Below are 14,097 nucleotides of genomic sequence, written 5' to 3'. Positions count from 1 at the left end.
GCTTTTTCTCTAACCCTAATGTGTTTTCTTGACATGACATAATACACAACTATAAGGCATGTGTATATGGAAGATGACAGTTTCCTTAATTTGACAGTGATTCTAATTTTCCATCAAAATTATACTATAATTGAAAACATCTTCTAATTGTCAAAATGTTAATATGGATTTGGATACTTCATCATATAAGCCCACATTTTGTAAACCATTAATTATGCATGACATGTGTCCATCATATGAGACAACTTTAGGGATTCAGTTACTCCACTCTACGCCCACAAAAATATATTAATCATTAATCAAACATGGTAAGTATTTCATAAAATTATTTTGTCCTTATGCAATCACTGTTTTTTGTTGTTTTGGTGATAGGTACTTCATAAAATTGATTCAATAAAATTAATGAAATCGTTTTGGTGTAGTTATTCTAACACCACTCCTTCAAGTTATATTGAGTTTATAACATTCATTTTCAATGATAATGAACAACTTAAAAACAAATAAAAGCAAACGGAGACACTTAAAAAATTACCGCAAATTTTGTACCATCATCCATGATTACCAAATAAATGAAATAATGTTAAGGCTTAAGAATTGTCTAAAGTCTTAAAATATATTTTGTGTTTATATCACAAAAAAAAATTGAAATGATGGAAATAATACCCATAATAAGTAAGTTTTATTTTGAGTATGATTCTCTATTGATATCTACACTACTTTCAAGATTTTAAAGAAATAAGTAAGTTTTATTTTGAGTGAGATTCTCAATAGTAAACAAGTAAATCTATGCAAATTTTGAGAAAATTAAGACCGCCCTAATTTATTTTCCAAATACGATACAACTCTTTAAGGAAATAAACAAAATTTATTTTGAGAAAAATTATCTATTAAATCATAAATCTCGAGAAAATCACCCCTTTTGTTTTTTCTAAATATTTATGAGTCAAATGTACAATTTAAACTAAATAATTGCTTCGATTTTTATTTTATTTCTCAGTTATATATTTTTTTTTTAAATGTTATTTCTCATACTCATACAAGCTCCATATTATTACAATTTTTGTTAAAATGGCTAGCTAGTTGTAGAATCATTAGTATTAGACTTTGAAAATAGTGTTTTGGACAACCTGATAGATAACACCTAGAACAACACCACAAAAAAATTGAAGTGACTATAAAGAGGATGATAATTGAAGTAAATGTTTAAATATCTAACAGATTTATAAAGAATTTGAATAGTCATTTTCATAGGATTCTCTAAATGTATAAGGGAGTCAATATAACTACAAAGTTAGAGGAGGGAACAAATATTTTGAAAAAAACATTGTAATATAAACACCTAATTGTGTAATCAAATAAAAAGTAGGTTGATATTAAAGATTTAGTAGAATAATCAATGAATTGCTTTACTAAATTTATAGCTGAACTTCAAAGAAATAGAAGCACATAAAAGAATAACACACAAGTTCAAAATGCTACTTAATCACAAATTTAGATATGTATCAACTAAAACAATTTAAAACCTTGGAGTGCACCCCATAATTTTTTATTGTTTTGTTCAGATCTCCAAACAAATTTGTACCGACCTTTCCACTTTATATTATTCAGAGGGATTTGCCGAAGCAGTATCATCACCATCACCCGCATTTAGTATTAATTAGAGGTTTTGTCTTTGGGAATGCCAACAGCTTAGCAAATTGAACCTCTTTCAAAGTTTCCTCCATGCACTCCATTAGCAGTAGAGACAAAAATATAAATAATAAAATACTATTTTGTATTTGGTTTTTTTATGTTATCAATACGAAGATCTCCCTCAATGAGTCACTATAATGTACAATAATCTTTCTATTGTTTTTCCTACTCATTATCTATAATATGATACATTTTTACCGACAAAAAGAAGGGCAAATGTTTATTACTTATACTATATATGAAAATGTTAAATATAAATGATGCGTCATTTAAGTATATGTGTCTTGGAGGTGGTTCAACCTCAAACTTTTTCACAAATATTCATTAAAGTCCACCACCCATCTATGAGATGATATCGATCAATAATAAAAAAAAATGTTGTTGTTGTCTTGTTGATTAGTAATTTAGGACTCTTTATAAAAACAATACAAGTTCTATTTTGAAGTATAATTCTCTACTATATATTTAGGCTAAATTCAAAAAAATTAATACAACCTTAAAAAAAGTCCAATGAGATTGCTATATGGTGACTTTTCAAATGACATATAGCGCCCCGAACACAAAAACACCATTTCCAATACATCCTTAGCGATGCCCCAAAAGACAAAGTATGACATTGTGCGAGTATGTCACATTATCCCCCTAACAAAGTGTGAAAGGCATTACAGTGCAAATGTGCAATGATGCATTTATTCGCCAAAGTCATTTATTTTTCTTTTGGAATTTATTCTAGACGCACAAAAATATGAGTAAGTCTACTAAAATTTTTTGAATGAAATACTCGGAATTTCATATCAATCCACATTTGCATATATATGACCCACATTTACACATAGCATCGATCTCGAAATGTGTGTTTTCTAAAGTTTGATTTTAATAGTACTACTGGTGTTAGTTTGCTACTAATCTAGAAATCGTTATCCATAGGCCATAGCCACTAAAAAATCTGAAAATATATAAAATTAAGAATACAACATCTTTTGGACCCAGTGTATAACCAGGGAATTCAAGTGAATACCCTCGAGTTTGTCCAAAAAAAAAATAGTAGGCTTAAAAACTTAATATTTAATTTGCCCATTAGTATTTAACCAAAAAAAAAAAAAAAAAACTTGGCTCATTATTAGTTCACTAGTTATTTTTAACATTTTAGATTTTTAACTTGGCCCATTAGTATTTAGCCAAAAAAAAAAAAAAAAAAAAAATATATATATATATATATATATATATATATATATATATATATATATATATATATATATATAAAAAAAAAAAAAACCTTGGCTCATTAGTTCACTAGTTATTTTTAACATTTTAGATTATGGACTGTGTAACGTAGGCCAAGTCCACACTTTTACTTTTACTCTAATGAGTAATTTATTTCGTTTTTTTTCTAGTAAACTTTCCTTTTCGATTTCTCAATTATCTTCTCTATTATTTGGACATTTTATCGGATTCATTTCTCAAACCATTTCGAATTCTCAATTCAATTTCTCGCGAGTATCATTTTGCCTTTTAAAATCATATGTTTATACTTAAACTTCTATTTTTAGTGTCCTCAAGATTTTACAGAATTACTAGTTTATTTTTTTTTTAATTTGTTTATATAACACTTTTAAAGAAAATTTGCGGTTGTTGAATTTCTGACTTAGCTTGAATACCCTCGACGAGACTCCTGGGTACGCCCCTGTTTGTGGTCCAGTCTCCATTCTCTAGCATGCTATGATCTCATTATTCAATTACAACTTTTATTTCCCCCATCTTATAGTTGAAGTCACTACCATGCATAAAGCTACGATGCAAATCGCTCAAACCCCACGACAGCCTTGACCAGTCCAACTGTTTTAGACTTTTTAGTCACCAAATTGGATGACGTTCCATTGGAAAAAAAAAGGAAAAAGAAAAAAGTTAAAACCGAAATTCTGCGGAATCGAACTCCTGACCTTCGTCAGCCTCTCGCGTATTATTTTTACATCTGTACCAGTCGAGCTGAAGAATCACACATTCTTTCGATTGCATAAGTTATTAAACTAACCTATCCCTAAAACAATCTCTAGGGTTTTGTCCAGAAGAAAGAAGTCATCGAGGGCATTGAAACTCATCTGTAAGTCTTAATATTTCCGTCATCATCATTTAAACATTTGATATTTTGGAATTTCAGAATATTTCATATATCTAATTGCAATTTTACTCCAAATGCTTTATTACTGTAAACTTGAAATCTAATAATCTTCAATGATTGCAAAACAAGATAACTCTATAAAGGTGTTCATCATATCAGTTCTTTTATTCGAGGATTAATCCATCCATTTTACGGGAATCGAACAAGCGGCGCTGCTCTGAATAATTGAACTAAAATACCCAGAAACACATGCAAACTGGTCAATGCACTATCTAAGATAATGAAGGAAACAGCAACATAAGATTGAGATATGGTATAAAAAGCCAAGCTATCTCAACCTGTAACTTCTATATGCAAGATGACAATCTTCAAGTGAATGCTAAAATGCTAACTATGATCATTGCATGCTAGCTGCAACCTGAAGGATGAAGTGGGCTACTCCAAAGAGAGGAGTTTGGATGGCCTCAGGACGACCTTAAGAGAGTTAGAGCTGATGGTACTACTGAGCTTCATTCCTAACTAATCTTTAGATTGAAGTTTGCCATGCAGTTTTCATGTTTAGTTGTAGAATTTAAGTAACTCTACTTTCTAAAATAGTTCAATAGGATTGATTGGTTTGTTGGTATACCTTAGATCAAATTTTGAAAGGCTTATGACATGTAATCAGAATATATCTTGGAGTACTTATAAATTGGATGAACTTTAGTGACAGATTAGATGTAGACATGTTTTAAGCCCCTCTTTCTTCATATCTTTGTTGATATAAAACTAAATAAGATCTTCCTCTTTCTAATTTTGTTTTTAAATTTGGTTCATTGGCTTTAAGTTTATTTCTTTCGTACCACCGGAGGGGGGAAAACTAAAATATATAAAACATTCAATATTCTAAGGATTATTGATTGATTTTCAGTTTTATAGTGTACTTAACGACTGCAACTACAAGGAAAAATAAAAGAAACTAAGTAGGTTGTGGTTTCATCTTGCACACCATACAATGTGAAGGCGTCAATGGGGATGACTGCCGTTACCTCAGTTTATAAATAGTATTGTGCGTTGCAGGGATCTCTTCTCTTCAGGTAAATTGAGTCAAATGGATGAAGCAGCATCCAGCGCTGCAACTGCTAGGAAGGTTTGTTTCATTTTTGCAACTTCTGAATTTCATTACTTCTCCCCCCTCAACACACACACACACACACACACACTCCCACCCAAACACATTCAGACTTTTGTTGTAATTGTTATTCCAGTAAGTTTCATCTACGATGTCGGCAGATAGAGTTTTTAACTTCTTGTAGACCTATTATTGTCACCAACCCGTACTAGTGCTATTTTATTTTATTTTTACCTGTATGGTTTTTAGGTTAGTAATCTGAATCCCATGTCTGATACCTTTATGATTTATAGTTCCATTGCCTGAGTTTTTTTCACAATTAAATCAAATGGCACAACTTGAGGCGTGCCTTTTTTAATTGCTCTACTGTTTAGGTAATATAACTAATGACTAGCTGAAGAATATCCTTGAATGCATGTAGTCAATTATGTTTTAGATGTTAGTGTGCCAAGATAACTCAGTCTATTACTCTATTATTATTATGTAGAATGTTTTTACATGTACATGCTGTAATAAGTTACACTTTCTATGAATGAATGTCTAAAATTGGGAGATAGGCTCCATCACTAAGTTCTGTACTGATTTCCTCTGAGCTACAGGTGAGATTTGCACCAAAACTTAAAGTGCGCCAAACACACAAAATAGTTGAACCCAAAAGGTAGGATTATTTTTGCGCCACTGTTTATAAATTAACCTTGTTTTTCTGTCTTTCATGGCACACTATTGAAACTTATTTAGCTATTTTCGATATACTCAGTGAAGTGGTTGCTGCCGCTGATGCTCATCAGATTCAAGAGTTGTTGAGCCGTGTCAATGTACTTTAATGTTTTTCTTTCCATTTCTTTTAGTGTATCTTCTTTTAGTGTCTCGAGGATTTTGGTTGTTGTCTTACATCAAGTTTATAGTTTTTACTATATGTATTACATACCAAATACATATTTACACTGCTGTTTTGCATTTACAGGAAGGTCCCAGGCGTGGCCTCAGACTGGAAAGAAAATGTACTTTGTTTTTACTGTAGATCCGGTTTTGTTCTTGTGCTTAAGCTTAGTTAGATCAAGCTCTGCTGAAACACTGAAAGCTAGATAGCGCTCTGCTTGGTTTTTAAAATGTTGGCAGACAACTAGGCATTGCACTCTTTTGTCAACAACCCCCAACCCCCACACACACACACACACACACACACACACACACACACACACACACACACACAATCTGTATAAGCAGGCATTTAATGCTATCCTTTAGCCATTCCCTACCAAAAGTCCTCGTCTGTATCATTTTCCCGTAAAGTTGAACCTTCCTTAATCATTGTTGTATACAAAAAAATTTCTTCTCTTACATCTTGCAAAAGATAAAGACTATGCCAGATGGTTATACACACCCTGATTTGTAAAATTCCAATTTTGCTTTCTTTATACTTGCAGCAGAAACAGTGCAAGTGGCATTTGGTCAGACAGGTGAATCAACGTCAATAAGGACATTTGGTAGGGGCAGCAGCAGTAGTGCATCCAACATTGAAGGTCCTGTTTCTGATGGTAGGCAAATTTCATTTTCACTGTATTCCATCTAACCAGATGAAGTTAGTGAATATAACTTTGGTGTTCCTCCTCTCCAGATGGTCGGTATTTATTATATGAGAAGAAAAAGAAAGATTATGCTGAGCCATGGGTGGGTATACCGTCTTCTGGGATTTGTTTCATGGAACCGCTGAGACAGTTGTCTCTTACTCCGTTTTGTTTCCCTGATGCCACTGCAGGATTACTACAGTTACTATCCTGCGACCCTTCCTATAAGGAGGCCTCATTCTGGAGACCCTGGTATGCTTTGAATTTGTCTAGAGTCATTTCTTGTGCAGACCAACTTTTCCTCGAGGGGTTGCTTTACACTGGTGGGTGCAAGTGTGCAACAATGTGATGGCGCACCATATGTTCTCATTTCGTATAATAAGATTACTTACAGCTTCTCAATTTTCTCTCAGAACTTCTTGATGATGAGGAATTTGGGGAGGCTTCAGCAGACTTAGAGTATGATGAAAGCTTTATAAGTCCAGCTGCCGAACTTGGCCTGACGGTTCGTACTCTGATCCACTTATGTTCGAATGTACCTGTACCTTGTTTGATGATTGTTTGATGGGTGACAGGAGGAATGTGGACAAGAAAGGATGCTTTTCCTTCAGTTACCTGCCACTCTTCCTTTAGTCAGGCGTTCTTTGAGTGTCAACGGGAAAGAAGTAATTGACAGCTCCAAACCATTCAGAAGGGGGGCCCAGCCACAAAAGGATTGTGGTTTGGGTGATATGCCTGCGGGCTTCATGGGAAAAATGCTGGTGTACAAGAGTGGTGCGGTAAAGCTGAAACTTGGAGAGATCATTTATGATGTGAGTTTATATCGTTAATCTTACCTTGTTCTTGAACATTAATACTAGTGTGTTTTATTCCATGGGGTTCTGTTTGATGGCTTGAGCGAGTATAACTTGAAGGTTATCCAAACTACTTGGAAAGAATAAGACAATTGGAGGAAAAGAAAGACAGGAGATCGAGAATGAAAAAAAAAATACCCTTGTATCCTGGTGGTTTGAGTTTACTTTTTTGTTATTAGCTTATCAGTTGTCATGATCTTGGTCATGATGTCTTATATGACAAAGAGTTAACATTGAACGTTAGAATTTTGTCAGAGAAAATAAAAAACATAAAAAATCTTCAATTGTATAGAAAGTTTTTTTAAGTGGTAAATAAATGTGCTTCAACAATCTAATTTTAGTTAATGTCTCTGATTGCAGGTTTCCCCCGGTTTGGATTGTGTGTTTGCCCAGAACGTTGCAGCAATCAATCTTAAAGAGAAGCATTGTTGTGACTTAGGGGAACTTGACAAACGAGCTGTCATAACCCCGAATGTTGATTCCCTCTTAAAAGGGTGTGACTGACTAACTTGGGCTACTGTGATGGAATGGTATAACAAGTTGTGCAGGCTCGGTGTTGTCAAATAGTACGCAATTATTTTGCAAAAATACTTATGTAGTTAGGTATGTGACTAATTAGGATGACGACGATTTTAATTACCCAAAAAAAAAACAAAAAAATACAAATAGGATGATGACTGTAGAGAACAGAGAAGTACAGCGTCTGTAATTTTTTTTTTCATGTAGGAGGATTTCATTTTTCTCCCTTTCTCATTTTGAAAAAATCTCTATGTAATTGAAATATTGAATATGGATACTGTAATAGCTTTCCATTTCATCAGCTGGATGACATAAACAAATTGGCATGGTAAATACTTGTAAATGCTTAAACGTTGCTTTTGTTTTGTTCTTTTCCTCTCCCCCTCGATTTATTTGCCGTCCCAATGGTACATCTTAGAGGTTCCAGTTCAAAAGCAGCTGCCTGTCTTTCCTTCAGACGGAACACAAAATAATGAAGTCTTGTACACTGTAAGTTGCATCCGGCTTGATTTTCCTTATGAAAAGTTGGCATAGTTTAACTCTTAAGAAACTACTGAATTGAATTTCGAAGTAAAACTGGCCAGTAGGATTAATAGAGCAAAAAAGTGGATTAATATGTCAGAAAGTTTGTCTTTGCATTATAAGCTTCACTTGGTACAAATCGAAAAATTGCAACACAACATTGATCGATCAAAATATATGTTTCAAATTATACTACAGATTGGTTCGATCGGTAACCATTAACTATACTAGCAATCATGCACATGCTCTGCACGTGGTGAAAAAAAAATCTTATGGAAGCTTATGTGACGACTGTCTTTACCTTGGAAAGGTTTATTACAAAGGTTAGACAAATAAGCAAAACTAAAGGGGAAATCCATTGTACTTGGCACACAGAGTACAATGCGTTAACTGCAATGCACTTTGAAATTAAAACCAAAACATACCCATTAACCGGTATGAAGTAAAGAAACACCCACAAATATTTTTTTTGAACAGCCAACAAATAACTACTTCCTTTATATCTTGAAGTTGGATATCAAACATACACAAAGAAGTGTTTACACAAAAGGACACACACTGGGAAAGAAAACTCTGGTCATTACAATACCCATGATCCACTTCAATACCTACTACTTCCTTATAGTTATCTAGAGCGCTGGTGTTGCGCCTATCATACTAAAAAGAAAGTGTCACTGCTTGCACAAGGACACAAGCTTAACTCTGGTCATTACAGAAACAATGACCTGTCATCGACTACGAACGCCATTTATTGGTAAACTGGATCAATTCAAAAGGTATTTAGCTGGTGGCAGTAGAGCAACTGCGCCCCGAAGAGGATGTGTATACTTCTTGCGAATGGCTTGGAGCCTGTCCTTGCTGGTCACTGAGTGGAAGTGAGCCAACATCTTGGCACAGTCCAGAAGCTGTGATTAAGAGAAACCAGTGTGATGCTTCAGAGTTTCATCCCAATTCAAAAAGGGGTTTTGTTCAAGGTACAACGTGCAACATAGACTGCAGAAGCATCTACCAGTGATGAATAGTACCGTATCAACTCATACTGCGTCAAGGCCAGCTATGCCAAGAAGAATATCATGTTCTCCAGCTCCTAATCAGACACAACAGCCTTTATATATATCACACAAGGAAGCTAGACATATGGTGTTGGGACTGTTAAGCTCCATTCAAGCTTTCCCAGAATCAGCTTCTCCATTACAAGTATCTGTGCTTTGCCGCAATGCAAACAAAGTCATTAACCTCAGGTGCCCAAATCTCCTCATATTTGCTTGCTATGAGCATGGCACTCATGCCTATTAACTGCAAAATCTTCCTTGAAACTGATCTCATGGAAAGGTACCGATCAACTATATGAACTGTAAGATATAGAGTTTCAGGCATGAGCTCAAACTTGTTGTGAACTTCAATTAACCATTCCACAAGAATATCCCTCATCTTCTCATTAATTTCATGCTGAGTATACATGTAAGCGTGAACTCAGCTCGAATTCTCAGCAAGCTTGTAATATTTGTATATATCCTCTACATAGTCCACAGCTGCCAAGTGATTATTAACATCTGCTGCATCAATATCGATAATGGCATCCTTTGGCTTATTGGTTATACCACAAGCAGCCTTGCTTCGAGCAGTTAGAACTGATGTAAGGGTATGAACCTTCTTCTTCTTCGGCGAAGCTTCTCTAGACTGTCTACGAATTTCTGATTTTTCTTCTTCAGTATCAGTATCAGTATCAGTATCAGTATCAGTATCAGGACTAATCTCAATAACCTTCTCAGGCTTTGGCCTCACAGTAACATTCTTCAGAGCAACCTTCCGTATTGCAGTTCCGTATTGCAGCAACTTCTTTTCCAACAATATGACCATCAACAACTACAACAATTTGTTTCTTATTGTTATTCTCAGTGACTGTCTCTTGTGGTTTGGAAATTATCTGTGCACAGAAATTCCTTGTTACTGGGCGAGTAATTGGGTTCACATCAATGCCTCTTCCATCAACACCTCTATTTGTTACATTTATGAGTGCTCGTCGATTATTTCCTTCAGCTGCACCAGCCTTGTGCGTTCCTCCACCTACAATTACTGCCCCTCCTCTGGGTTGGTTCGGAACAACAGGTCTTGAACCCATTTCTTCGTTTTCTTGTTCTTGAAATTGCTTCGCACCAAAAATACACCTCCAAAAGTTTAAATCAATGATGATATTAGAATCTGTGGACGGGAACCACTGCCTTCTTCAGAACTTGAATTCGCCACCTTCTTTTCTCTTCTCCACTTCTCTCTTTCTTTCTCTCTGCAAATAACTGTTCTTGTTCTTTGCAGTTGTTAAATTGAATGAAAGTAATTCAAACAGATGCACTATAAACTAATAATGGTAGATGTGTTTTTAGTACTACTCACTTGCACCATTTGGGAGATGTATACAATTGAATTCCTCTTCATTAGTAACCATTCCCTTTCCAAGCAAGCTTTGAACATCTCCTTTTTGCTAATTCCGAACTTAGAAGTTGTTAAAGCTGCGGGGTGGCTCTTTCTCTTATCAAATGGGGTGCTGAGTTCGTCTCCTAGCTTGTGGCCAACATGGAATGACTGGAATGCTTCTGCAAACTCCTTGACAGAAACATAGTGATATGGTTCATCTTTACAGGCCTAGTACTGCTGCTGGTCCTTTCTTGATGTTACCTGATATAAAAATAATTGAGTGCTGTCACATACTGAAACTTTTGGTTTTTACATATAATTCCTCTAAGGCTACTGCAAAATAAGGTACCATGTTGTTCTAGACAATTAAAATAAGTTGAAGATAATTGATTGAGTTTCAGAAGCATACTTCCTGCAAGAAGTCTGCAACTCCCTTCCGCTCAGGACATTTGAATCCCAGTGATTCAAAGAACTCAAGAACATTCTCACGAGGACCCTGGTACACAATATGTCCATCAGAGAGTAGAACAATGTCATCAAAGAGGTCATAAGTTTCAGGTGCCGGCTGAAGAAGAGCAATCATAGCAGTTCCACCAAGAATGTGGACGGACTGCCTGAGTGCGTTCACAATTTGGAAAGTCGTTGAGCTGTCCAGGCCAGTGGATATCTCATCCATGAAAAATGCTTTTGCTGGTCCCACAAGCATCTCTCCTACATATAACAATCATAGTGTAGATTATTGACCCAAATAAGGAGTAGCTCATGCTTAATAGTGAAAGAATCTGAGCAGATTGATTTGTTCTACCTGTGGTAACACGTTTCTTCTGGCCACCAGAGATACCCCTTATCATTACATTTCCCACCATGGTATCGGCACATATATCTAGTCCCAAAATCTGAAGATTTAAGACGAAATTAATGAGGAAAAACTCATAACACTTGGTGCTTCCAAAACAACCATTTATCAGAACAGAGAAATGCATATAGAACCTGTCCCCTCACTTACCTTGAGAAAGTATTCAGTTATAACATTTTCTTTCTGACCTTCCAGTGATGCTGCCTGCTCAAGTGGGGTGAGGATGGAAACAAGCATAATGAAAAATGATTCAGAACCATTGGATTCTTAAGAAAAAAGACGCAGCACAACAAACAAACAGAAAAGTTCTTCTTGAAGACACCATAAGAAAGAGCTTAAATATAAAACGTCTCTCCCCCCAGCAAAATTTAAGAAACAATCAAACGAGCCTTTGAACAAACAAAAAGAAGAATCCTGATTTCTCCTTCATAAACACATCAATATCTGGGTCTGGCTTAATATTTGCCACTTTCTCTCTTCGGGATAACTCTGACAGCATATCTGTAAACAATTCCAATTAGAAACAGAGAACTCTTTTCATATAGAGAAAATATTTTTCTGTTACTCTGTTGCATCACTTGACACAATTATTTAGAAGTTGAAGTTACCATATCGTGCTCCAACCCCTTGGCATCTTGCGGAAAATGCTAAGGTTTCTCTCACTGTCATTTCTCCAATGTGGAGATCATCCTGGCTTACATAAGCAGAATTCCTCCGCGGAACAAATTCATCCATTCCATGTCCATTGTAGGTTATTCTTCCTGAAACCTGCAACCACGAGAATGGAAACCAAACTTTGATTCATTTAATGTATCGTGAATTAGCTGCTCACAAAACCTTTCAGAAATCTGCTTACATGTGAACCTGACTACGTGCAACCACTCTACATGTGAACCTGACTACATGTGAATCTGCATTGACATTCCCAGCTATGTCCAAAATCTTATTAAAGATTGAAGTGCAAGCATCATATGATTTGATGCAATCATCTCCACCATTTTTCGCTGCAACAACACTTCAAGATTAATCTACAAGTCTAACATAATCATAGTGAAAAGTATAGAAGAAAGCTTTCTATATTCATTCGCAGAGAGATCAGTTTGGATGCTCCCTTCTAAAATCTTTTCATCTCGGATGAACTCAAAAAAATAATAATGAAGTGGTGTCAACGACCAAATCCCGTTGTCATAAATGATGTATCTTGAAATGGACAAACATCTAGGACTTCAAAACACTAAAACTACAATGATGTCTATGTAGTCTGAGAATTGTTATTACTGGGAGTAGTATTAAGAAAGTGGGGAAGACTTACCACATAGTTCTACTGTTCGCTCGCATTATGGAACCATTCCATTAATACTTCGGACTCTTGGATAATTTTCATTTGTAAGGCATAGTCCATGGAAGCCTTGTACTGAACTACTGAATCAATAAGTCCATTGCCAATGGCGAATCCCTGTTTGGCCACATAATTTGGTTATGTAGGTCCACGATTGGGAGTGACAACAACAAATTCATAATTAATCAATAAGAGAAGTACCTTCAGATTTATATGAATCCCTTCTTTCTCTTTGTAATCATTTTATTTTGAAGTCATCGGGGTATTTTGGAAATTATTTGCAAATACAAAAAATCGACACCATTATCACCATTAAGAAAAGAGAAGCAGTTCATTGAAAATTAGGACCAAACCTTTAAAACAGCAACACTCAAAAACATTGGAATGATATATGAGAAAAAACAAAGGTATGTTAAGAGATGAATTTACATGAACTGTGGGCAATAAGATTAAAATTCTCAGTAGACAATCTTCATGGTAGACTATAAAAGTGATGGTCAGAATTCACTCACCCAATTCGCATCCATCTGTTAAAGAAAAAACTGATTTTATCGATTTCAAGGAGAGTGGCTTTTTCAGGGGATTTGCAAGCAAAGAATTGGGAAAAAGTTTTAAATCTAAGAGCGAGCTCTCTTTTACTGTTTGCAAATGAGGTGGAGACGTCAAGGCCCAAAATATCGATATCGATGAATATATCAGTGTACCCAAAAACCGATATATATCGGATATATATATTTTTTTTTGTGATAAGTCAAAATTATTTAAAATATCGAAAATATAATATCAGAAATATATTGAAAATATTGGATTTATATTAAAAAATAGTAAAAAAATCAACCGATATATATCATAAATATCGGATATATTGATTATATCGGTGATATAATGTTTTATATCAGAAATTCCGATATATATCGGGAAAAAAAGTTCTATATTCAGTGGATATATGTCGGAAATATCGATATCGGTGTATCAAAATACCGATATATATTGGTGATATATCGGTGATATTTTGGTCCATGGGAGACGTAGAGTCAAGATTGAAACAGAAAGGTTTTCGTGAATTTATTTGTGGTAATTAAAGTCTTAGTTTATTAAATAACGC

At 34.9% G+C, this 14,097-nt stretch overlaps 2 protein-coding genes and 1 pseudogene across 9 annotated transcripts; 1 reads left to right on the top strand and 2 right to left on the bottom strand.

Moving 5' to 3' along the window:
- Positions 1–3,544: 3,544 nt before the first annotated feature.
- LOC147512838 (uncharacterized) lies at positions 3,545–8,214 on the top strand. 4 transcript variants are annotated; one of them, XM_086595854.1, is made up of 11 exons: positions 3,545–3,793; positions 4,871–4,940; positions 5,522–5,580; positions 5,680–5,737; positions 5,887–5,923; positions 6,350–6,460; positions 6,541–6,593; positions 6,682–6,742; positions 6,904–6,995; positions 7,066–7,302; positions 7,705–8,214. In XM_086595854.1, exons 2-11 carry the CDS (start codon positions 4,902–4,904, stop codon positions 7,846–7,848), a joined length of 891 nt encoding a protein of 296 aa, XP_086451980.1. In that variant the 5' UTR covers positions 3,545–3,793; positions 4,871–4,901; the 3' UTR covers positions 7,849–8,214. The 4 variants fall into 4 exon arrangements, with proteins under 4 accessions (XP_086451980.1, XP_086451982.1, XP_086451981.1 ...); XM_086595856.1 differs by having other exon boundaries at positions 3,653–3,793; positions 6,350–6,445; XM_086595855.1 differs by lacking the exon at positions 3,545–3,793 and adding an exon at positions 3,896–4,307.
- Positions 8,215–8,944: 730 nt separating this feature from the next.
- LOC147512837 (G2/mitotic-specific cyclin S13-7 pseudogene) lies at positions 8,945–10,507 on the bottom strand (annotated as a pseudogene).
- Positions 10,100–13,645, bottom strand: LOC147512836 (pleiotropic drug resistance protein TUR2-like). Of its 5 annotated transcripts, none has more exons than XR_015215120.1 (9): positions 13,505–13,645; positions 12,966–13,109; positions 12,510–12,657; positions 12,262–12,421; positions 11,804–12,154; positions 11,603–11,693; positions 11,207–11,508; positions 10,777–11,058; positions 10,100–10,679 (listed from the first exon to the last, which is right to left on the bottom strand). XR_015215120.1 is itself a non-coding variant. In XM_086595860.1 (8 exons), the coding sequence occupies exons 5-8, from the start codon at positions 11,888–11,890 to the stop codon at positions 11,026–11,028; spliced, it is 513 nt and encodes a 170-aa protein (XP_086451986.1). In that variant the 5' UTR covers positions 11,891–12,154; positions 12,262–12,421; positions 12,510–12,657; positions 12,966–13,109; positions 13,505–13,645; the 3' UTR covers positions 10,659–11,025. The 5 variants fall into 5 exon arrangements, 2 of the variants coding, with proteins under 2 accessions (XP_086451986.1, XP_086451984.1); XR_015215119.1 differs by having other exon boundaries at positions 13,194–13,611; XR_015215121.1 differs by having other exon boundaries at positions 10,100–10,669; positions 13,194–13,528.
- Between the last annotated feature and the right edge of the window lie 452 nt (positions 13,646–14,097).

The sequence above is a fragment of the Coptis chinensis genome, chromosome 3 (genome assembly GCF_015680905.1).
Source record: "Coptis chinensis isolate HL-2020 chromosome 3, ASM1568090v1, whole genome shotgun sequence".
NCBI lineage: Eukaryota > Viridiplantae > Streptophyta > Magnoliopsida > Ranunculales > Ranunculaceae > Coptis > Coptis chinensis.
Note: the sequence above shows the minus strand (reverse complement) of the source record. Positions and strands in the feature narration are given on the sequence as shown.